The sequence below is a fragment of the Gopherus flavomarginatus genome, chromosome 10, assembly GCF_025201925.1.
Source record: "Gopherus flavomarginatus isolate rGopFla2 chromosome 10, rGopFla2.mat.asm, whole genome shotgun sequence".
In the NCBI taxonomy this organism is placed as follows: Eukaryota; Metazoa; Chordata; order Testudines; family Testudinidae; genus Gopherus; species Gopherus flavomarginatus.
Window position 1 is genome coordinate 3,423,557 of NC_066626.1, and position 24,318 is coordinate 3,447,874.

Genomic DNA, 24,318 nt, shown 5'->3' on the forward strand with positions numbered 1-24,318 from the left:
AAATATATTTGGACCAGCAGTTCAACAATGTTTTACTTTTCTAAAATAAATAAGATGAAAACTGTTTATGATATTTATTTTGTAAAACTCCTTAATTTTTCTTACAGGTAGATAAAAAAGAGCAAATTCACATGGCAAGGTGAGAGAGTAATTACCAAATAATTTAATTAATTCCTTTTACATGTAAAATTACCCTTTTTATCTTATGGATTCATATATTGTGTAATATTAAATATGTTTTGTATTATTTAATGTACAAATACAAAATAAGCCTTGAAAAATTGCTGGCGCCCACCACACTTTTCTGAAAACATGAATGTACTACTGGCCACAAAAAGGTTGGGGACCACTGCTCTAAAGCATCAGTGATGTAGCATCAGCCTACCCTGAGCTTTCCTCTTGCAGCTCAACAAAGCACTACTGTAAACCTTCAACAGAGTCCCCGAAAGGTGCTACTAGACAAAAATTCTCTCAAGTGAACAAGCTCCAGTGTTCTGTGCATCCCCTCCGACAATATGATAAAGTCAAGGCTCTGATAAGTCATCTTCTACCATATTGCACAGTCTTGTTCTGTTTTAATCCTTTTATAAATGGTAAGAGCAGAGCAAAATGAATGACCTAGAAAGTCACCTATACTAAAGACAGAACATGAATGGAAGAGAATGTTTCTACAAAAGAGCTGCTTCCCACAGTTACATAAACACTCAAGACAGTGGAGAGAGACTTATTTTCAAAGTCAGACACCCTGAGCTAGTGACAATATTCTGCAACCGTGGCTTCCTGCTGTATTATAGGACTTGTATTGATACAATCATTTTGCCTGCCTGTCTGATGTCAGTAGAGCAGCAAGGCTGATCAAAGTGCAGGGTGCAGTGCTCCAGCGGTGACACTGGAACAGAGCTACAAAAGACATGTTCATGGATGGCCCAGGTATTGACCCACAAATACAGCAGATTCATGTGGAATCACACATCACTCTGGTTTCTAGCGTTGTTGTGGTGGGTGAAGATGAGACTAATGGGAATGGAAAAGAAGAGTCTGCTCACAAATTCCTGTGTAAGAACGAAAGGCAGTTGGAAAACTCAGTGATTTTAGAAGGTATTATAAGATTGTGTGTGTCTGTGTCAGCCACCGTGTGGAGAGCAGTGACTGCACCTGGTCAATTCAAAGGGGTTTGAAGACTGTCGGCTCTCTGGGGCAGGGGCTGTACTGTGTTTATACCGTGTCTAACACAATGGTAGCCCAATTTTGGTTGGTCCCCAGGAACTTCCCATAATAAAAGGTATGGAGCATTAAACTAGTTAAGAGACTCTCAGAGCTGGCAAGGGGTGAGGCTATGGAGAGCAACTCTCTCCACCATGCCCCCATCCCATCCAGCCATGGTCTTCACAATCCAGAGGGACATCAGAATGCATTAGGTTTAACTGAATGGAAGGGGATGAACACGACTGATGCCATATTGACTCAGCTCCTTCTGACAGATTTGGGTCAAAGGAGGCGAAAAATCAGAATGTGCTAACATGATCTCGAGTACCAAAGGCATATATTGGATGAGAACAGGAGGTCACCAGCATAAGGCAAAGCAAAACATCAGCAAGAGAGCTGCAGAATAATTCTCAGTGTTACCGAATGGGACACTCGGGGTATCCCTCTGCTCAGTTCTCCCATTCCAGGGCTTCCTGTCCCATTCTTCATTCTTGCTGCCCCCACGCCCTATCCCTCAAAGCATTTCTAACACAGCTTCTACACCTTGCTAACTCTGGCTGTATGAGATGGGCAGGGCAGGGCAGAACGGGAGTGCTGCAGTGCCAGTGTTATGGGAGCTGCGTGAGCAATTCTCCCACACCAGGAGAAGAGACTACAGTTGAACAGACTGGACCGGAAGAATTTGACTGGTCTCAGCAATGGTAACTCATGCCTTAGGGTAACTGCACCTGGAATGAATTGGCAAAAAGTCTTTCTGGGTCCATCTCCAGAGAGACAGAGACAGAGAGAGAGAGACAGTGAGTGAGTGAGTGTGTGTGTGTACAACCAGAGAAGAGCTTATTCACCAAAGCTTCTTCACACAGTGCACAGCCAACCTGTGGAACTCCTTGCCTAAGGAGGTTGTGAAGGCTAGGATTATACCAGGGTTTAAAAGAGAACTAGATAAATTCATGGAGGTTAAGTCTATTAATGGCTATTAGCCAGGATGGGTAAGGAATGATGTCCCTAGCCTCTGTTTGTCAGTATATGGAGATGGATGGCAGGAGAGAGATCATTTGATCATTACCTGTTAGGTTCACTCCCTCTGAGACACCTGGCATTGGTCACTGTCTGTAGACAGGATATTGGGCTGGATGGCCCTTTGGTCTGACTCAGTATGGCCATTCTTATGTTCTTACTGTAATTTTATATATCAGACCAGCCGAGCTTTTGCTGAGCAATGAATAAGAGCCAGTCATTTGGCATCTTGCTCACACAGATCCATTGCTATGACCAGGCACACCCCTTTCCTTTCTCTGCATTGGCCTACAGTCACAGAACGCTCAAGCAATTGCAACCCTATTTTAAGTTTACTAAAAAGAAAAAGAAAGTTGCAGAAAAGAAGAGTGATTTCACTGCAGAAAGATGTGATTTCAGCTAAGATGGGTTTTGTCAGGGCCGGTGCAACCATTTACGCGACTGCTAGGGCGCTGGGATTTGGGGGGCGCCATTTTCTTCAGCAGCGAACCGGATCTTCAGCTGCCCTGGTTGCCACCAGCATTTAGGCGGAGGGAGCTAGGGCAGGGGAGAGCGGGGAGGGCAGCCTGCAGCAAGTAAGTGGGGGGAGCAGCACTCAGGGGAACTCCCCACCCCAGCTCACCCCTGCCCTACCTCTTCGCCAAGCATGCCATGGCTACTTCACTTCTCCCGCCTCCCAGGCTTGTGGCGTCAATCAGCTTAGGCGCCGCAAGCCTGGGAGGTGGGAGAAGTGAAGCAGCCGCGGCATGCTCGGGGTGCTTGTGCTTGGAGCAGGGGTGGGCTGGGGTGGGCAGGGGTGGGCTGCCGCCTCAGGAGCTGCCGCAAGGGGGGCACCTCTGGGAGGGGACACAGGGGGCGTAAGGTGGAAGTTTTGCCTAAGGTGTGAAACATCCTTGCACCGGCCCTGGGTTTTGTGAAAGGAAGGCTCGAATGTTACCTGAAAGCAGTCAAATATTCGGTGTCTCCCATCGGTGGTTCGAGGCCACCAGTAAACGCCATATTAACATTGAACCCAACACCTGGTCCTGTGCCGACCTGAGAAAAGGAATGAAGGAGTGAACAAATATGTGTTAAATTCATGGAAATTCTGTTGATGCTGGCAATATATCTCTGCAGCCTGCCATTTCTTTAAATCCCATTGATTTGCTCTGCTCCTGACTGACTGATTTATTTAGAACACATTGTTGGGGTGCTTTCTTCTTTTCCAGAGCTTTTTGGCTCCCCAAAGGGAGGCAGCTTTCACATGCTCACAAGTGCTCAATTCTATGTGAAAGTGGTGCACACATCTATGATTTGACCACTGGTGGCCCAACAGCTGTGGGTTATCTAAGCATGGAGTCCCATCATTAATATACCAGCGCCTTTTCCATTTTCAAATGGACAGTCTGCCCTATTGAAGGAACTGTTTTCTATAACTCATCTTCAGCTTTATCAACAAACTCAGAAGAGTACTTTATGGTCCTGCTTTATTATGTGAATTTTCTTCACTCAGCTACAAGTGCAGTTTATTCAGAGTGAGGGCCCCCTCTGCTGGTGGAAAATATGACTTGCAACAAATAGTTACACAGAGCTAACTGGTTATTGGTAGTATATGAATCATTGTGTGCACATTTGTGAACATAATCACAGTGTGTATGTAACTTTATTAGAGGTGACAGGTGAAAAATAAACACACGACATTTATGGTAATTAATCTGAAGAAAAATGTGAACCTCCTTTCTATCTCCTATCTAAAGTGAAGTGCTGGTATAGTGTTGCTATCTAAATACAACCAATCTGGAGATTCAATTTAGATGCACTATACAACTACATAAATAGCTATATCAGTTTAGATAAATTACCGAATTTGGGAGTCAAACTTTTCTTTGGCTGCCTTACTGTAAATACTAGCTACTAGAAAACAGTCTGTTCATCCATCCAGCTAATTTTAATACATAATCTACTAATATTTCCTATATTAAAATTTCTGTTTGGCAGAACTGTATTTTGTAAATATTCCTGCGAGAACGTTAGGAAACCCTACCACTTTATGCTCCCCCTCCCCTCCACCTTTTTTTTTTTTTTTTTTTTTAAACAATTTATAGTCTACTAAAGAGTGTCCTTCCAATCCAATATATTTATATTTTAGACAAAACAATCATTATATTATTAAATGATTTTACAGACTCAGCATGAATATGAGTGCAGCTGAGGTCTGTAAGTCTGCACTCCTTGTCCATCCTGCAGCATCAGTTAAACGCTGCATAACTGTTTTGTCGTTGGCTCTGATTATAATGCACAAACGAGGTAATAAAACAAGGCTGTGCTTTATATTCTTTAGATGCCTAGAAGGAATATCAAAATGTGCAGAACAGAAAGGATAAAACTGACAGGGCAAGAAATTCTATGGATTTTCAAAATTACCAACATTTCAAAATAAATATAGTTAATTAGTTAAAATATTTTAATTGCCCTTTGAATCACGTATACAGATTTTTATAACTGCATCTCCATTAGAAAGAAACAACTTTGTTTAAATCAATATTAGTCAAAACTATGGAGTCTTTGCGGACTTTACCAATTATCTAAATTAAACACAGCGAAGTCTGGTTCATTCATGACCTCTTTTTTTCCCCTCTCTCTCTCCATTTGCAGTTCTGTGTAGAATTTATTAAGCAATAGGGATAAATAACCTACAAGCAAATTGAAATAACTGTCTGAGTGAACAGCAATCATTTTCTGTTAGCCCACTCTGATAAATCAAACATCCGGTCTTGTGTAATGAGGTCAACTAACAGTGAAGTTGGGAACCATCATGCTATAGGATTCTGTACAAAGAATGACTTCTGGCTTGCTTAAGACAAGACAGGCAGACTAATGTAATGGTTATTTTAAAACAAAATTCACTTTTTCCCTGACAGTTATGCTTTCTTGTGAAAACCAGTTAAGGGTCCACAAGCCAAAGTAGGCCCTTTGTAATAGAATAAACGATGGAACGGAGAAATAGCTGACAGGTACGCTTCCAAAGGAGAGGCCTAAGTTGAGCTTCTTGAAGGAGAAGGCTGAATGTAGAATGAAAAAGATAGTACTTGATGAATGTGTGTGTGTCCATCTAGTGGAAGTCCAAATAGAAAAATGCTTCTATTCTAGTTGACATGCCTTGTCTGTGGAAGGTTTATGGGTTTCTAAGAGTATGTTTTGGATATTGTCCAACAGTTCTAATTAATCTGTATCTAAAAATCCAATATCCAAGCTTCTGGATGCAGGAAAAGCAGGTGCAAATGCAGCACTCACTCCTCTGAGCAATGACAGTGCATGGCCAGGAGTAAAAGAGATGGATCCCAAGCCTGTGCCAGGAGATCAGAGCATTGGTGAGCCCATGCAGTAATTGTAAAACCATAAGAACTCTCTTGTTTTGTCTCACAAAAAGCTTGCATTGTCAGAAGGAAGGAAATGCATGTGAAGTTGTGTTCCCCAATGAAAAGAAGACTTTAGTCTGCTAAGTAAAGGTGCCTGTTTGAACAACTGTCAAATAATGACTTATTAGAGACTAATCTTGTTGATCAATCACTGAATCAATCCTGGAATCATCCTTATTATTTGACTAAGATGGTCTACCAAGGTGTATTTTTTCCTTGCCAGGACAAAATGTAAATTTTATGGCATTGTTAGGACTTTAGAAACACACAAAAATGGGTTCTAAGAGAAGCATTAATAGACATTCATGTGAGCAAGGGCAGTACAAGCTTTCCTACAGTGCTCTGTCATTTCACTTCTTAACCTATGGAAGTCCCCCCAGTCTTGTCAATGCAGCAGATTCTACCAATGAAATCCCGGGGTGCCAATCACAGTAATTATATGGTGGGCAGGTATCCTGTTTGTTTATGCTCTTACCTCATCAGGAGCTCCACTGCCTGGGAAGAAGTTTCCATCATCATAGCGATGTAGTGAAATATAAAGAACGTTAGGATCACTGTAGAAAGCTTGCTGAGTACCATTCCCATGGTGCACGTCCTTCAGGGACAGAGATTGTATTAGATAAGGAGCATTAGTACACTAGTAACAGTCCAGATGAAAAACACCAGGCTGGTTCTTTTTAATCCAAGTGAAGCAGTATATTGAAAACTAGAATGGATCCACACAATACTAAAATTAGGTTTTCATTACACAGTAGAACCCTTATTTGATCAGCTAGCTGGGGACTGAGGAGTTCCTGAAATTGAAGAGTTCATACAATTAACATCACAAAACCACAGTTGGTATGGTGCATAAGTGGCAGCACAGCAGTGCACTGCATTGCTTTCTTCTTGTCCTTCAAACCACTGCAGAGTAATTGCCAACGTACTGACAGTGTCGGAATATGAAGGGATGTCAACGTGTTTTTCATCCTCATCACTTTTGTTATGTGATTCTCTCCCCACCCAAAAAAAATCATGAAATAGGGTTTGAATACAACTGGTTGTTTGTAAAACTGAGGCTCTACTGTCCTTTCAATTCAACGTAACTGGGTAATTAATTAACCTCGATTATACACCTGAATGAAAACAAGATGTTCTCTTAGACAGAACTGGGAGGAGCTATGTTAATCACTGGAAGTCTGACCAGGCCGTCTGTCTGCAGGCCAAACACTTGTTTAAGCTCTGTGCAGGAATGAGCCCTATGAGTGCAATTTAACAGCAATGCAAAGAAAAAAAAATGATCTCAACCAAACAGGCCAATTCCCCTATCACCAAGATATTAATGGACTAATACAGCTTACCAAAGGAGACATTTCTCCAAATTGTCCTTTAATTTCTGCTACAAAACCAAGTCATTGAGAAGGGAAGAAGAGTAAAAGGAACTCTGAGAAAAGTGATGGACCAATGTGGAAATCTATCCTGAACATTTATTTTTAACTTAAATAGATGAATGAGTCACATCCTGAACCTGAGAAAACAATCAGACTTCCAAAAGGAGTGTTGCATGTTTGTTAAAATCCTAGCTTCTCTTGTTGAGTGACCCACTAGTGTTGCTGGGTTGCCCAAATGTGCACAATGTTGCACAATCGCTCAAGCAGGTTACTGAAATTGTCCAGAACGCTGCTCAAGCCAAGCCAGCCAGGGACCCTGTCAGTTTCAATACAATATCAGCTCATGAGAGCAGAGCTGGGATGGACATAATGCTCATGCCCAGTAATCTCAACCAGCACCTGACACAGCTACCCATCTTGAAGTTTGGATCTGATGTGTGTTCATAGAATCATTGAATATCAGGGTTGGAAGGGACCTCAGGAGGTATCTAGCCCAATCCCCTGCTCAGAGCAGGACCAATCCCCAACTAAATCATCCCAGCCAGGGCTTTGTCAAGCCTGACCTTAAAAACCTCTAAGGAAGGATATTCCACCACTTCCCTAGGTAACCCATTCCAGTGCTTCACAACCCTCCTAGTGAAAAAGTTTTCCCTAATATCCAACCTAAACCTCCCCCACTGCAACTTGAGACCATTACTCCTTGTTCCATCAACTGCTACCACTGAGAACTGTCTAGATTCCTCCTCTTTGGAACCCCCTTTTAGGTAGTTGAAAGCAGCTGTCAAATCCCCTCTCATTCTTCTCTTCTGCAGACTAAATAATCCCCGTTTCCTCAGCCTCTCCTCATAAGTCATGTTCTCCAGCCCCCTAATCATTTTTGTTGCCCTCCGCTGGACTCTTTCCAATTTTTCCACATCCTTCTTGAAGTGTGGGGCCCAAAACTGGACACAGTCTCCAGATGAGGCCTCACCAATGCTGAATAGAGGAGAATGGTCACGTCCTTTGACCTGCTGGCAATGCCCCTACTTATACAGCCCAAAATGCCGTTAGCCTTCTTGACAATGAAGGCAAACTGTTGACTCATATCCAGCTTCTTGTCCACTGTAACCCCTAGGTCCTTTTCTGCAGAACTGCTGCCTAGCCATTCAGTCCCTAGTCTGTAGCAGTGCATGAGATTCTTCTGTCCTAAGTGCAGGACTCTGCAATTGTCCTTGTTTAACCTCATCAGATTTCTTTTGGGCCAATCCTCTAATTTGTCTAGGTCCCTCTGAACCCAAAGCCCTGTGTGTTACAGGCTTTGTTTTGGAGGGCTGATAGCGTCTTTAGAATCGAGAGGAGCGGAGAATGGGAGGAAATTGAAAAAATATGGTAAGAAGATTAGTGCTGTGACTTTCAATCTTGATGTTACCCTTAAATAAATGTTTATTGTATATGAACCATTTTAAAGTGAACTTCAGTTCTGAGCTTCTGTAGTCTGATTGTGTTCACTGAGTTATAAATAATGTCTCTCCTCTGTGAGGAACTGACAGAACTTCCATTGTTACTTTGGTGAGAATAAATGTTTACTCACCCAGTCCACTATAAGGATTTTGCTAACGTTGAGTCTCTGTTGGAGAAGCTTGGCTGCAATTGCCACAGAATTAAAATAGCAGAACCCCCTAGAGGTAATGAGCAAGAGAGAGAGAGGAAAAAAGGGATGTTAATTATATGTTCGCCTTGGTCCTTATATATATGTATAAAAATAAAGTGTGAAACGTAATACAGTAAGTAGGAAGAAATTTCTATTGCTGTCACTATTTCTTCCTCCCTAACAGATATGTGTGATCGATTACACACAAAAAATAACCACATGCCAACAGGTGACTCAGTGATCTCACAGGAAATGGTGAACACATTCTAACACTCTTTACTGTGAGATGCTGCTGAAGTATACAATCTGCCTGACAGTGATTTTTAAAGTTTCAGGGCTCTCACTCAAATTAGGGGAATAGGGGTGCAGTCAGAGAGAAAGGAGGAGATTTTAGTGATACAGATTAAATCATCTAAAGCACAGGGGACCAGTTCAGAGAAGCTTCAAAGAACTCCGCTTATTCAAATCCGATAGCATATATTCTCTGATCTCACACTAACCAAGTATCAAGGGACCAAAGGATCTGAGCATTGGTCATGAAGCCAGGCACGTACTAGTTCAAGAAACAAATTATATCCAGGGCTGAGGGAGATGCACTCATTAATATGGTTTATTACCCTCTTACCTTTTGGGAACCAGAGTTGAAATCAGCCCAACCCAATGTGGCCAAACCACTTTCAACTCTAGGGGAATAAAATCCCTACAAAGCTAAATGAGTGGAAGATTTGACTTCAGTTTCTGTTTTATGAAAATTTTTTTTTTTTATAAAATTGGTATTATATTCCCAAGATAAAATACTGCAACAGGAATAACTTTTATAAGTGGCATATCACTGTTTCTCCATATTAAAAAATCCATGGTATACCGAACTTACAAACTGCTCTTTATCCAGATAAACAATAGATGGGGATGATGGATCTAATAGACTCAATGTAGTTTTAGAAATAGATGCAATCTGTAAGCATGATTCTAAAACAGACTGTATTAAACAAAAAGAGGACTGGTAACTTTCCTGCTTCTAAAGTATTACAAACAGCTTTAAATCTGATGCTGTACTGTACATCATTCAGCAAGGAAGTCTATAATAAATCAAATAATTTTCTAGCTTCCAGCTCCGTATCACATAGAGAATTCTCTTAATTAATGGCTCTAAACACTGAAGCAAACCAATTAACGCACACATATACTTACATGGGGGTACTCTCTTCAGCATGATGACCTGGAGGACGAACAACAGCAAATCCATTCTACATATAAAAACCAATAAGAATACGGATGGGAGATCAGACACAAAAGAACACTGGTATCTCACAGAGTGTGCTCAGAAGCTGTAGTCAGAGTTGCTAATTCAGTTTTGTAATTATTCATTAGTTCTTGATCACTCAGATGAGCATTCATGGCTTCTACTCAAGCCCTTAGCAATGTGTTAACTTTCCTTTCATTTTTAGGAGACACAGGCAGACTGCATTTTTTGGAAACTGACTACTTTTTTTAATTGTGAGTTTCTTGTAGAGCATACTTTGAACAACTGCAGTGAACTCTGGCCCTGCTGAAGTCAATAGCAAAACTCCCATTGACTTGAGCGGCGTCAGGATCTTATGTGAGGTTGCAATTTTTTTTTTAAACCCATCCTTAAAGGTTAGTAATTTTTTTGTTCACTTGCTCATGTCCATAAGGGTCTTGTCAACTAAGGCAAGAAGGGACCATTACAACCTTCAAGCCTGGCCTCCTGTGTAACACAGGCCATAAATCTTACCCTGTCATTTCTGCACAGAGCCCTATATCAGAGCCAAGTGTTACTCCTATACCAACCTTCAATTCTCCTGTGGCCACTTTAAAAACAAGTTCAATGACACAGCCCACAGCCAGGCGAGCCGCACCAGACGAATGAACTTCATTCCAAATTGTGTCACTGTCAACCTAATGAAAACATATGAACAAAGTCAGTTTTCAGAAACAGTGAGAAGAGCCTGCAGTTGGACTACCTAGATTTACAAACTACTTGAAACATAAAATTCTTGTATTCATAGTGATCATTCCAATGAAAATGCAAAGAGCTGGAACCACTGGGGCCTTACATACATATATGTACTAGTGCTAGCTGCTAGTATCACAATGCTCAGGAGGTGGCACACCTGTCTCCCCATGTGAAGAGAGAAAAACTATGACACCGCTGTTGGAGCTAATGTCACAGTAAATTCATATCTATCCATATTAACACCACTGAAGAGACAGGATTTCCAGTTGCTCTGGGTGCTGAGGGAAGGAGGGGAGTTTGATCCCATGCAGTGTAAATCATCATGGGCTTCCTTCTAAGATTCTTATTTGAGTGTTGTCTCAGTATTTCTTTTTACCATCGGGATAAAAACTGACCCACGATCAAACAAAAAGATTTTTAAAAATGTAAAACAAAAAACCTACTCAAGAGAAAATAAATCAATGAAGAATGATGTTTAAGAATAGACGGTTCTCTAAATCTTTGTCAAATCTATTTTGGCTAGATTTACACAGAAATTACTTTACTAGAGAATCAGAAAATAAATGGCCCTTCAACATCTAGGTGTTAACTGTGGACATTTAGTTTAAATGCCAAATATTTGACAGGACTAGGAACAAATCCCTTTGACAAAAAAGTAGACTAGATTAAGGGAGAAAAGGAAAGACATTCTTTTGAAATTCTCTGGTTGCTCGTTATTGTACAAGATCACATTCTCATTTAAACAGGAAGTGTGCAATGTTGGCTTTTACCACAACAAGCCCCACAACTGCACAAAGGCAAGACAGGTTCACACGTAGGTGATGAAACGCCCTGTTTGATATTTACTATGATTTGATTGTGAGCCCTGGATAGAAGTGGACAAAAGGAGCTTTTGGATTCCCATGGGATTGTTCATAGGCTTAGCCAGTGGGGAATGACCTGCTCTGAATCCCACTGATAGTGGGCCAGACTGTTTACACAGAGTGGTGACAGCACTGTGTGCTTTCTTCTTTTCACCCATAGCTTCTGCAAAATCCAGACTTAATGGAACTGTTCCAAGATGAGGGTAGTCTAGCTATCGGGGACAGGCTCAGAGTAAGCATAGAGCGTTTGTTGATGTGAAGAACTGTATGATTTTATTTCTAAGATAAGACTGACTGGATCTGAACTGATCACTTTTGTGGGAACAATATCAGAAGGGGACTGAAGAAAAGTAACATCTGTATTGCTTGGTTTTCATCAAATTTTACTTGCAGAATTTTTGAAAGATATAAGCCAATAGGAGATCCCAGAATCATAGAACTGTAGGGCTGTAATGGATCTCAAGAGGTTATCTAACCAATATCCCTACGCTAAGATAGGGTTATCCTTAGACAGTCCTTGACAGGTGCTTGTCTAACATGTTATTTAAAACCTCTAATGATGGATCCATTTCTCTTACAGTTGACTATAGCCAGTGGACTCTCAATCAACATGGATTGTTAATGGCTTCTGTCATAAGGGTGAGTTGCCCACCACATTGAAACAAGCAGTGATTATGTGAGATCCTACCTGAAGAAGTCCCTTTTAGATAATGATACCAACAAGAACATTGCATCAGTCGGCTCCTGGGACTGAGAGTATATTGAAAGTAGAGCTCCTTTTAGCCATACGCAGTGGAATCAGAAGTTGTTTATGTTGCTTGCATTGGGCCTATCACTCACCACAAGAGAAGGTGGACTCACCATGGGGATGTGGCCCTTCAGTGGACTTGTCCCTTTGTCCCCAAGAGATCCCAGAGGGTAATGAACAAACTGGCTGCCCTCCCTGTCAATCTGTCCAAACCGGGCTCTGCAACGTTCCATCTTTTTCCTTTTCCTTCTTAGTGTTTATGTGAAGCCATTAGAGATACCCAAGTCGTTCTGTGGCTGCAATGTTGTCACTATGCTGATGTTCAGTGCTACTGTGCCTTTTCATTGAACCCAGAGTCTTTACAGCCTCATTCTCCCAATGTCTGAGAGGGGTGGTGATACGAAGTAAGTTTTTATAACAATTGGGGGGGGGGGGTGGCTTCCCACCTATGGAGAATGTCTACTAGTCCTTCTGCTCAATTGTTTAGCATCCTCAGCATCTGCCACAATCCAGTACTACCCTGGATTCTCAGACAACTGATGGAGTCCATGTTATTTACCACCATCTACTTCAGGCCATGAGGCTACGGCCATTCCTCTCGACTGTGCACCACACAATGGTCACTCATGTTTTTGTTACATCCAGACTTGATCAAACACAGGATGCAGCTGTAGCTGCGCTCAATCCTTGTCAACAGCCCCCTATTTGCTTGTAAATATAATATAATTTATGGTATTTGTAGTGATCCTTAAGGAACTGAATGCACTGGGACACCAGTTTATGAATGACTGCCATCTTCCCCTATATGCCCCACCACTGAAATTACGTGGCTTTTACTGTTGATCTGACTTCATAGCTGGTGGTAGTTCTCACAATCTGTCCCACAACCAGAGTCAAGTAACTCTCAGGACACAAATTAAGGCTCATTAGTTTTAATATCAGATGGCTTTTTAGCTAATTTGTGTTTTAATATCTGTGACTGAGGAACCTAGTTGTGACAGATATTATTGAAAGTTGTATAAAAAAGGCACTGGATCATCAGAGGTCACTATGGGATATTTGATGCAAGCCCACTTCTTTCTCTACCATAGATCAGGTAGATCCTGTGCAACCCAACTGGTCTCCCTAAGTTGCCAGTTTTGGCTCTCTTCCCCCAAATACCTGAAAATTACACAAAATGCCTGAGCTGAATGCTGCTAATTGCAGGTGGTTTGATGTCACCATAAGCTAGGCTCATGGTGACAGTGTTTCAGGAAGAACTAGGTGGGGAGGGACAGAGAGGTTTTAGAAGGTTTTTATTCCTTCAGAGAAAACTTAAATACTTAAAAACAAAGCAAACAAACTTTGTGCAATTTGGAAGCCAATTTCCAGGATGTTGTCCCATTCTCCAAGGAAGAGAAGGATTTAACCACAGGGGGTCTGCTGCTGTCTGCTACCTTCTGCATCTCTGAAATAAGGATTTCACACCAACAGCCACCTGCTTGCACGGTGGCCAGCTGCAGACTATTAGGCCCTGATGCAGCAAAGTGCTTAAGCACCTAACTGCAAGTGCATGAACAGTTCCATTGATGTGATCCGGGTTACTTTCCTGTATCAAGGGCTTATACTTTACTGGGATGGCAAATGTTATTAGGGTGGCCATGGTCTGGACTCCTCTCCTATTCTGAAGTTGCTGCTGTTGGTGTATGGGCTGCTGTCAACCCATTCATCATTCTGGATTTATGAAGTTCATTATTGAGCAGATAATATTTGGTCTCCCTACCTCTCCTCCCCATGAATTCTCTGGTGTGGTGGCCATGAGAGGAGTTGTTGCTGGGATTGTACATCAGCCCTATCCTCTGGAAGGACTTTAAAGAGACGAGAAGTATATTTCTTGCACTTTGGTGATGCATTGTTGGGTTTTTCTCTTCTTCTTGGGTTGGATGACGTTATTGTACTAAGAGCAGTGGACCGCCTTGCTTCTTTGAATCTGCTGTTGTTGGCTTAAGAGCAGTTGCTCTGTTCATCACACTCGTCTTCTTGAGAACAATATTTGCTCTATTGAGATTTGGGCCCCCCACTCCCATAAAGTTGCTGTCACTGCTGTTCCACAAACTCTTGGAAAATCTGAAGGACTTTATAAGAGTAGAGAAACTGAGTGCCCCTTCACCCTCAATCACACGTTTGAACTTTTGCAGCTCCTATGAATCTTTTTGTTGGCAGAGGCGTATGGGCAGTGTGAGGATCAGAAGTCTGATACTACCTTTCCTAAGAAGTGATACTTGTGGGATTTTGAATGTAGGGATGTTTATCCCTTATGTAATCTATTTTTTAAATATTAGGATATATCACGGGGTTACTAGTGGTCCAGGCGAATCAAGAGACAACAGGTCTCACCAGGGCAACCGATGCTTGATATTAACAAATATTCCTATATGATTTCATTCTCTTTTTTATTTAAGGGCATTTTTTAAAGTTTTAATTTTTCTATGCTTCTTTTGTTAATCAGAAATTGAAATGTCTTCAGAGAAGCAGTTAAATGAAAGGACACACAGAGAGACATTTATCGTTCCTAGCTCTGCAAAAGTCATAAGGAAAAACTGAGGGAGTCTCATTAGGAACATAAGAATGGCCATACTGGGTCAGACCAAAGGTCCATCCAGCTCAGTATCCTGTCTACTGACAGTGACCAATGCCAGGTGCCCCAGAGGGAGTGAACCTAACAGGTAACGATCAAGTGATCTCTCTCCTGCCATCCATCTCCACTCTCTGATAAACAGAGGCTAGGGACACCATTCCTTACCCATCCTGGCTAATAGCCATTAATGGATTTAACCTCCATGAATTTATCAAATTCTCTTTTAAACCTTGTTATAGTCCTAGCCTTCACAACCTCCTCAGGCAAGGAGTTCCACAAGTTGACTGCGTGCTTTCTGAAGAAATTCCTTTTATTTGTTTTAAATCTGCTGCCCATTAATTTCATTTGGTGGCCCCTAGTTCTTATATTATGGGAACAAGTAAATAATTTTTCCTTATTCACTTTCTCCACACCACTCAGGTTTTTATAATTATTTTCTATATATATTTTCTCTTATCACCACTGAGATATCTGGACATAGCAGCTGTAGACACCATTCATGCTGCTGGTAAATTGTCTTCACTTCACTGTATTCCTTAATCCCACAATGCATCACTTAAATCAATTGTGTCAGCTAGTCAGGACTTCAAATCACATTGCCAATTATTTGTTTCTAACTTGTGTTTTTTATCTACTCTGTTTTGTGGTTCTGTCTACAGCACCAGTCAGGATCCAGACTTGCGCTAGGTGCTAAATATACCTGCAGGTAAATACGCTTCCTGCTTTGAAGAAATTACACAGTCTGAGATCTTACAATCGAACTAAAACAATTTTCTTTCAAAGAAAAAAAAATCAATGCATGATAAATACAACTGAATGCACTCTAAATCCCTTACATGTGCACTGATAAGAGATAAAGCTGTACCTGATACAAAACAAAACATCTTAGAAAGTAATATTAAATCTTGTAATGACAGTTCATTAGACTTTTTGGAACAGATGATACACATGAAGCACTGGAACCATTTTAAATAGTACATCTGTGATGGGGTATTTACCCCATACATGGCAGAGCCAGTAAATTAGGATTATTAACCTGATAGGCTGCACCTGGGGAAGGACTGAATGACTGAAGATGGAATCCAGTTGGGGAGGAAAAGGAGGGATTGGTGGTATAAAGTCAGGAAGTTGGCAGCAGAAGAGGCTGCAGGGAAGTAGCCTGCAGTCACTCCCTGGGAGAAGGAAGGTGTATTTGGGACTTCAGTGCCAGGACTCAGAGCCTGCAGTTATTCCCTGGGAGGAGGAAATTGGGCTGGTAAACCCTCGGGAGGGGGGGTGGGGGTGCGGTGGAAGCCAGAAGGTAGAGCTGAGAAGTAGGAAGAAGTCCAGGGGAAGAGCAACATGGTCTGGGAGCGAGCATGGCACCACTGCTAGAGACAGGGTTCCTGGACTAGAACCTGGTGTAGTGGGCTGTCCAGGCTTCCCCTACCAGTCACTGGTGAAGTGGAACCATCCTGGCAGTGCATGAGAAAACTGCCTGAGACGTTGGTACGGAAAGACTTTGATACCCCATAAGGGGACACACACAGTGACCTGGCTGGAGAACTGAGCCACAAAGGAAGAGAGACCCCATGGGGAGAGGAACTGATAGAAAGGGGAGTCAGACCTGCGAAGAGCTAAACCCCAGAGCAATCAGGAGGTGGCGCCCTAGCAGTGAGTGGACTTTTTAAATTCTCTTATCTAAAATCAAAGTCTAACTCTGTACTAAGTAACATTCTGATGGTTACTTACACTTAAGTAAGGTATTAAGAAAAGACTTACGAATGTGGAGTATGGAGATGTAAAGGTAACAGGTCCTCTCTAAGTAAAAGTGCTCCATACCACACCCATGGACGTTGCTACAGCAACTCAGATCAGCAGGAATAAATTATTACTGTTTAAATCACTACTCATATCTGTTCCTATAACTGCTTCTGTGCTTTTTTCCTACTAAGATCAGACTGTTCTCAGATGGGAAGAGGTTTGTTTTTGTCAATTATGACGTTGTGACAGCTTTTTCTTACAACACAATTGAATAAATAAGAAAAGTTGATGAGGGTTTCGATGGATTGGAAGACGACTTTACACTAGTTGGCTGGCTTTGGAATTCTGGGTTCTTGCTTTTCTGGAAGTGATCCAAAATGTTAAGAAGACAAATTGTAATTGTACTTTTTGCTCTCCATCTTCCTTCCCGTTTTTCCCTTTTGTCACTTCCATTAATAAAATGCTGATTGAAATATGAACATTATACAAATGTTGTAACAATAAAATGAAGAAATACTATTGATGTAAATCTGGTTTGTTCACTATAGCAACTGTGAAGCCACTGCTCCCACCTGGCGGGCCTGTGATCCTTAGCACATGGCTGGGACACAAGAATGTGAGCATTAACCACAAGCCCAACAGGATAAGCAAAGAGCAGGCTTCTGGTGAAGAAAAAGGGAATGATCTGACAGTAAGGCTTGGTCTACACTAAGCGTTTAAACCGATTTTAGTAGCGTTAAACAGATTTAACGCTGTACCCGTCCACACAACGAGGCCCTTTATATCGATATAAAGGGCTCTTTAAATCAGTTTCTGTACTCCTCCCCAACGAGAGGAGTAGCGCTAAAATCGGTATTACCATATCAGATTAGGGTTAGTGTGGCTGCAAATCAACGGTATTGGCCTCCGGGCAGTATCCCACAGTGCACCACTGTGACCGCTCTGGACAGCAATCTCAACTCGAAAGCAGTGGCCAGGTAAACTGGAAAAGCCCCGTGAACTTTTGAATTACATTTCCTGTTTGCCCAGCGTGGAGCTCTGATCAGCATGGGTGGCGATGCAGTCCCAAATCCAAAAAGAGCTCCAGCATGGACCATACGGGAGATACTGAATCTGATCGCTGTATGGGGAAACATATCTGTTCTATCAAAGCTCCATTACAGAAGACGAAATGCCAAAGCGTTTGAAAAACAAAATCTACAGGCTACACAGTGCTGTGTGACAAGCGTAACAGGAAGCCAGAGACTCAAATGGACGCTCATGGAGGAAGGGAGGGAGGAAGTACTGAGGACTCCAGCTATCCCACAGTCCCCAGCAGTCTCCGAAAATTATTTGCATTCTTGACTGAGCTCCCAATGCCTGTAGTTCAAACACATTGTCCGGCGTGGTTCAGGGAATAGCTCATCAATTTATTCCCCCTCCCCCACGTGAAAGAAAAGGGAAAGAAATCGTTTCTTGACTTCTTTCAATGTCACCCTATGTCTACTGAATGCTGCTGGTAGATGCGATGCTGCAGCAGTGAAGAGCAGTATCCGCTCCTCTCCCCTTCCTGGTGGCAGACGGTGCAATATGACTGATATCTGTCGTCACCATCAGCCCATAAGTGCTCCTGGCTTGCCTCACGTGAGGTCGGCTGGGGGCGCCTGGATAAAAATAGGAATGATTCCCAGTCATTCCCAGTAGATGGGACAGAACGGCTGGTAATCGTCCTCATTATAGCAACTGGGGGCTGAGCTCCATCAGCCCCCTCCCTTTCCTGTGTAAAGAAAAGATTCTGTACTGCCTGGACTATCATAGCAGCGGGATGCTGGGCTCCTCTCCCCCGCACCGCTTAATGTCCTGCCTGGACTGTCACAGCACCGGGAGGCTGCCTCCCCCTCATTTTATCTCACTAACAGGTCACTGTTTCTTATTCCTGCATTCTTTATAACTTCATTTCACAAATGGGGGGGGACACTGCCACGATAGCCCAGGAAGTTTGGGGAAGGAGGGAAGCAACGGGTGGGGTTGTTGCAGGGGCACCCCCCATGAATGGCATGTAGTTTATCATTTCTGCAGGATCTGACACAGAGCAGCTGTGCTCTCTGATACACTGGTTCTCTAGTACACTTGCCCCATATTCTAGGCAGGACTGACTCTATTTTTAGAAACCATAAAGGAAGGATTGACTCTGGGAGTCATTCCCAGTTTTGCTTTTGCGCCCCCAGCCGATCTCAGCCAGGGCACCCATGACAGCAGCAGACAGTACAGAAGGACAAATAACTGTCATCTCATTGACAATTTACACTGGCAGCAGACGGTACAGAACGACTGGTAACCATCTCTGCTATCATGCAAAAGCAAATGAATGCTGCTGTGTAGCGCTGGAGTATCGCCTCTGTCCGTGGCATCCAGTACATATACGGTGACTGTTAAAAAAAGAAGCTGAACAGGCTCCATGGTTGCCGTGATATGGCATTTGCCAGGGCAATCCAGGGAAAAAGGGCGCGAAATGATTGTCTGCCATTGCTTTCCCAGAGGAAGGAATGACTGACGACATTTACCCAGAACCACTCACGACAATGATTTTTGCCCCATCAGCCACTGGGCTCTCAACCCAGAATTCTAAGGGGCGGGAGAGACTGCAGGAACTATGGGATAGCTACAGAATAGCTACCCACAGCGCAACGCTCCGGAAATCAATGCTAGCTTCGGACCATGGACGCACACTGCCGAATTAATGTGCTTAGTGTGGCCGCGTGCACTTGACTTTATACAATATTTTTTATAAAACTGGTTTATGTAAAATCAGAATAATCCTGTAGTGTAGACGTACCCTAAGAGACAGTTGTCATGTCTCTGATTTTATGTTAAAATGACAGAGGAAAAAAGAAAAAAAACCAAAATCTTTACTGGAACTAACATCTCTTTGAATGTTATAACAACATTCTCACCCCATTACAATAAATAAGTTCCAACAGCGCTCTGCTTTATTTTCAGAAACATGCTTACCATGTTCTGCTGCCAAAACCCTAGTGCTACGGCTCAATATGTTGGGCAACAATCGGAAGGTAGGTCATGAAGTTGGGGAAGGTGAACCAAAGTCATAAGTTTTCAGGGGGCTGGAAGCTTGCGCTTGGTTGACATGGGAGAAATGGGAATCAATTAATTGGAAATAGGACGGGACAGGATTTAAGAAGAAGTGTACTCTACTTCTCTGTTCCCCAGTGCAGTTTATCGAAGATGAGTGTGCAGAAAGGAACGTGGCTGCATCAAATCAGACACTTAGGTATAAGTAGCATTGAATACAAATGTTAAATAAGTCCAGGTCCAAAGCATCTATTCACTAGCTAGAACTGAAGAATCATATAGAGAACTATTTATTGAAACACAACCAAGCTAACGCCCTCTCCCAAGTACCTCACAAATTATCAAAGCTATTCCATTGTGTTACGTTATCATTGGAGAAAAATAGGAGCTACTTACCTGTAACTGGAGGTTTCTTCAATATGAGTGGTCCCTATCTGTATTCCACTGTGCACCCAGAGTTGGAGAATTTTGAAAGTAACGTCTGTTAGTCCATGCTTGCCATGTGCTTCTGACTGAGGCAATAAAGGGCAAGGTGGACCAACCACATCTTCAGTTCCTTCTTCACCACGGATCAGAAAGATATGAAGTGAAGGAGAGCGGGTAGTGGAATACAGATAGGCACGACATCTCAAAGAGCCTCCAGTTACAGGTAAGTAACCTGCTCTTCTTCACATGATGATCCCTATTGTATTCCACTGTGGGTGACTGCCAAGCAGTACCTAAGTAGGAGGAGGGTGTGAAGATGAGGACAGTAGGACTAAGTGGAGGACCGCGATTCCAAAGGAGGCATCAGCAGCCAAGCCTGAAAATGTGTAGATGGAACTCCATATAAACAGCTTTACAGATGTCTAGGAGGGGTACATCCCGAAGAGATGCCATGGTTGTTACTTGAGCTCTAGAAGCTCTGTATGGGGATGGAAGTTCAAGAGCTGACAGAGTTTAAAGCAGCTGGATATCCAGTTAGAAATTCTCTGGGTGGAGATGACATGACCCCGGACTCACTCTGCTATCATAATAAATAGTCTCTGGGACTTCCTGATTGGTCTTGTTCTCTGCAAGTAAAGGGTCAAGGTCCATTGCACATCGAAGGATGGAGTCTATGTTCTTCCACGGATGCGTGTGGTTTTGGGAAGAATACAGGTAAGGGAATGGATTGAGGTGAAACTCCAAAATTGCTTCAGGGATAAATTTGGGGTGTAGGTGTAAGGAAACTAACTTAGAGGAACACAGTGAATTCAGGGTCTGCCATCCTTGCTCAGAGTTCACTGACTTACCTTGCTGAAGTGATGGTTACAAGGAAGATGACTTTCATGGAGAGAAGGGACATGGAGCAAGTAGCTAAAGGCTCAAAGGGGGGCCTTGTTAGTGCTGCGAGGACAAGATTCAGGTCTCACTGGGGCATGATCTTTTGAGGAGGTCGGAAGGTACATATGAGGCCTTTCCAGACTCGGTTGGTTAGTGGGCTTCCTAAAATGGAGTAGCCCTCAGTAGGAGGATGGGATGTGCTAATCACCACTAGATGGACTCTCAGAGAGCTGAAGGAGAGACCAGATGCCTTTAAAGACAGAATATAGTCTAAAATGAGGGAAATGTCTGTGGCTTCTGGTATAATGCCTCTTAGTGTGTCCAGGAGGAGAAGAATTTCCATTTAGGTAACATTCTCTGTTACAGTCTTTTCTGCTATTAGAAAGGATATCCCACATGGCCGAGGAGCATAATTATTCTAAAGACAATGCTCATTCTAAATCCAAATACCATGCCCTGTGGTGGAGAGGTTGTGGATTAGGGTGTCTGATCTTGCCATTGCACTAGATCAGGAGATCGGGAAATGTCAGGATGGTAATCGGTGGACGAGACAATATGAACAGGAGGCTAGGGATCCAGAATTCTATGGGCCAGAAGGGGCTGATCAGGATGACCGTCGCCCTGTCTTGTTGGATCTTGTGTAGCACAACCATGATATGAGTGGAAAAGAAGGGAAAGCATATTTGAGCTGGTTTGACCAGAAGCGAAGGGGAGCATTACACTGGGGGTGATAATTTAGGGCTCTTCTGGAGCAATCAATACAAGGTGCACTTGCTGTTGGTCTGAGAAGCAAATAGATCTCTGGTCGGGTTCCTCATTGCAAGAAAATGTTGTGTAGCACTCTGTTATGGAGTTCCCACTTGTGGTCGATCGTAAAGTGTCTGCTATGGGAGTCTGCAAGCACTTCTACTTCCCCAGAAGTAGGCTGTAGATAGAGTGATCTGATTGGTGAGGCACCAGTTCCAGAGATTGACTGCTTCTGTGCACAGGAAGGCAGACTTCGCTCCCTCTTGCATGTTGATGTAGAATATGGTGGTACTGCTGTCTGACATTATCTGGACATAGCAAGAGTGGATGAATGGAAGAAAAAAAACTTGCATGGCGTCTTACTGCTCAATGACATTGATGTGCATTCTGAACGCTTGAGATGTCCAAGTCCCTTGTCATGTGGTTGTCTATATGAGCTCACCAGCCTATTAGGGATGTTTGGTAACAATGGTTTTGTCTAGAGAAGAGGGGACAAATGGACTCCCACCAGAGGATCTGTCCACCATAGGAGGAAAGACAGTACCGTTGGTGGGAACTGTGCGTGGAAGGTTGCCCAGATGAAATCCAAAGACTGCGTGGAGGTGAGGATGGACTTTTCGATGTTTACACTGTGAGGAGAGGAGACAGACTATTACAGAGGTCAATGCAGAGGCCTCTTGGTGGGAACCTGGCAGCGAGGAGCCAGTCATCGAGATATTGAAAAACAAGGAGGCCATAATGTCTGACATGAACTGCCACTCCTGAAAACACCTTTTTAAAGACTCTGGGGGTGGTAGCTATCCCAAAGGATAATATTCTGTATTGGAAATGGTCGAATTCCACCATAAATCTGAGACAATATCTGTGGGCAGATGAATATTGACATGAAAGTAAGCATCTTTCATATCGAGACCTGTGAACCACATGCCTTTTTCTAACAATGGAATTATTGCAGCCAATGTGACCATGAGAAATTTGAGTTTCAAATAAAGTGGCTGGGGTGATGGTGGTTGATGACTGGTCTTCACCCACCCTTCTTCTTGTGTATTAGGATGTAGGTCGAGTAAAAAACTTGTTCCCTGATATTGTGGAGGAATGCACTCTATTGGTCTTCGCTGCAGTAAGGAGTTCAACTCTTGAGTGAGGATATTATTATTAGAGCGGTCCCTGAAGTGGGACGGTTTTTTGAAGGAGGTTGCATTACAAACTCAATTGACTAGCAAAGCGGATGACTTTCAGCACCTGCTTGTCCATTAGCAACGCACACCAAGTGTCCCCCCCAAAAAATAAAAAAAGTGATAGTTGATCCCTGAATGGAGTAGTGGGATTGTGAGGTGCTAGGCTCAGTGGTTCGTGGCTGTTGGGCTTGTGTCAAAAATATCCTCTGGTGGGTGGTTGAGATTGAGATAGAAGCTGATGCAGGCATGAGGAAGTGGGATCTTTGAATCTTCTGCTTTTTGCGTGCTGGTTTGTAGGGTCTCTGACAGTATAAGTGTTGAGACCTGTACAGCAGTGTTGTTGACGGGCAATGAAACTTCATCTTAGGTGCAAGTGTGCAGATGCTCCACAATCAAAGCCCTAACCCTAGCCTTTAGGGTGTGTAGTGACACATCCGTCTTTTGTTTGAAGAGGTGAGATTCATTGAAGGGGAGGTCCTCAGTGTTCTGGACCTCCCTGGGTAACCCTAAGGCATAAAGCCAAGACACTCACTTTACATAACAATGGCTGTAGCCATGGGTCTAAAGGAAGTATAGGCTGTATTGACTGCAGATTGGAGGGCAGTTCTGGCTATTAATTTACCTTCCTCAATGAGAGTTTTGGAAATGGGTATGATTCTTTTGTGAGAGGCTGTTGGCGAATTTCTCAAATTTAGCATAGTTCTGGGAATCATATTTAGCCAATAGCAATAATTGGCTATCCTCAGCTGTACCGTGGAGGATGAGAAACCTTTCTCTCCTGTAGATCTAAGCATCTTTTGTTTATCTGCAGGTGTAGATCTAGGATGTTGCTGCTTGAACCTTTCTGAAGCAGCCCGAACCACCGCTGAGTTGGGAGCTGGCTGCGAGAATAAAAATTCAGAGACCTTAGCTAGCACATAATAGCCTCTCTTCACCCCTTTGGGGGTGGAAGCATAGAGGTGTGTGTGGAGGGGTGCCACACTGTCTTAGCTGGCTTCAGCATGGCCTTGTTGAAAGGCAAGGCTACTCTTGTACACCTGAGGTGTGGAGGATGTCCAAAAGCTTGTTTTGGGAGTCCTGGATTTCCTCTGGTGGGATCACCGCTTCGTCCTGCAATGAAGATGGTAGTATAGCTGGTTCTGGTGGAATCGCTGCAACTGGAGCATAGTACTCCTCTCTGACGTTGGGTCTGGGGGCAAGTTCAATGGTTGCCTCAGAGGGGAAGCAGGTGGCGACTCCCTGGTGGAGCGGACAGACTCTGAAGGGGGGTACTGCCCCCAGGGCCCCTAATATGGCCAGTAGGATGGATCGATGGGTGATAATGGAGATCCCTATGACATGGGATACCAATGGCTCTGGGCTAGGTGTCGAGGTGGTTGCTCCCAGGGTTTTGCAGGTCTCCTGGGAAAAAGATAAGTGCGTAAGGGAGAGGTGGCTCCTCCGGTGGTT

General features: G+C 43.1%; 1 protein-coding gene across 8 annotated transcripts in view; it reads right to left on the minus strand.

Annotated features, from left to right (window-relative positions):
* The window catches only part of HDAC4 (histone deacetylase 4), a 428,143-nt gene that overhangs the window by 32,654 nt on the left and 371,171 nt on the right, over positions 1–24,318 (minus strand). For all 8 annotated transcript variants that reach the window (XM_050969402.1, XM_050969401.1, XM_050969399.1 and 5 more), the window contains 5 exons: positions 10,434–10,541; positions 9,813–9,868; positions 8,562–8,649; positions 6,097–6,216; positions 3,161–3,258 (listed from right to left, as the gene is read on the minus strand). In XM_050969402.1, coding sequence (XP_050825359.1) covers positions 3,161–3,258; positions 6,097–6,216; positions 8,562–8,649; positions 9,813–9,868; positions 10,434–10,541 — 470 coding nt within the window. The remainder of the gene's footprint in view (positions 1–3,160; positions 3,259–6,096; positions 6,217–8,561; positions 8,650–9,812; positions 9,869–10,433; positions 10,542–24,318) is intronic.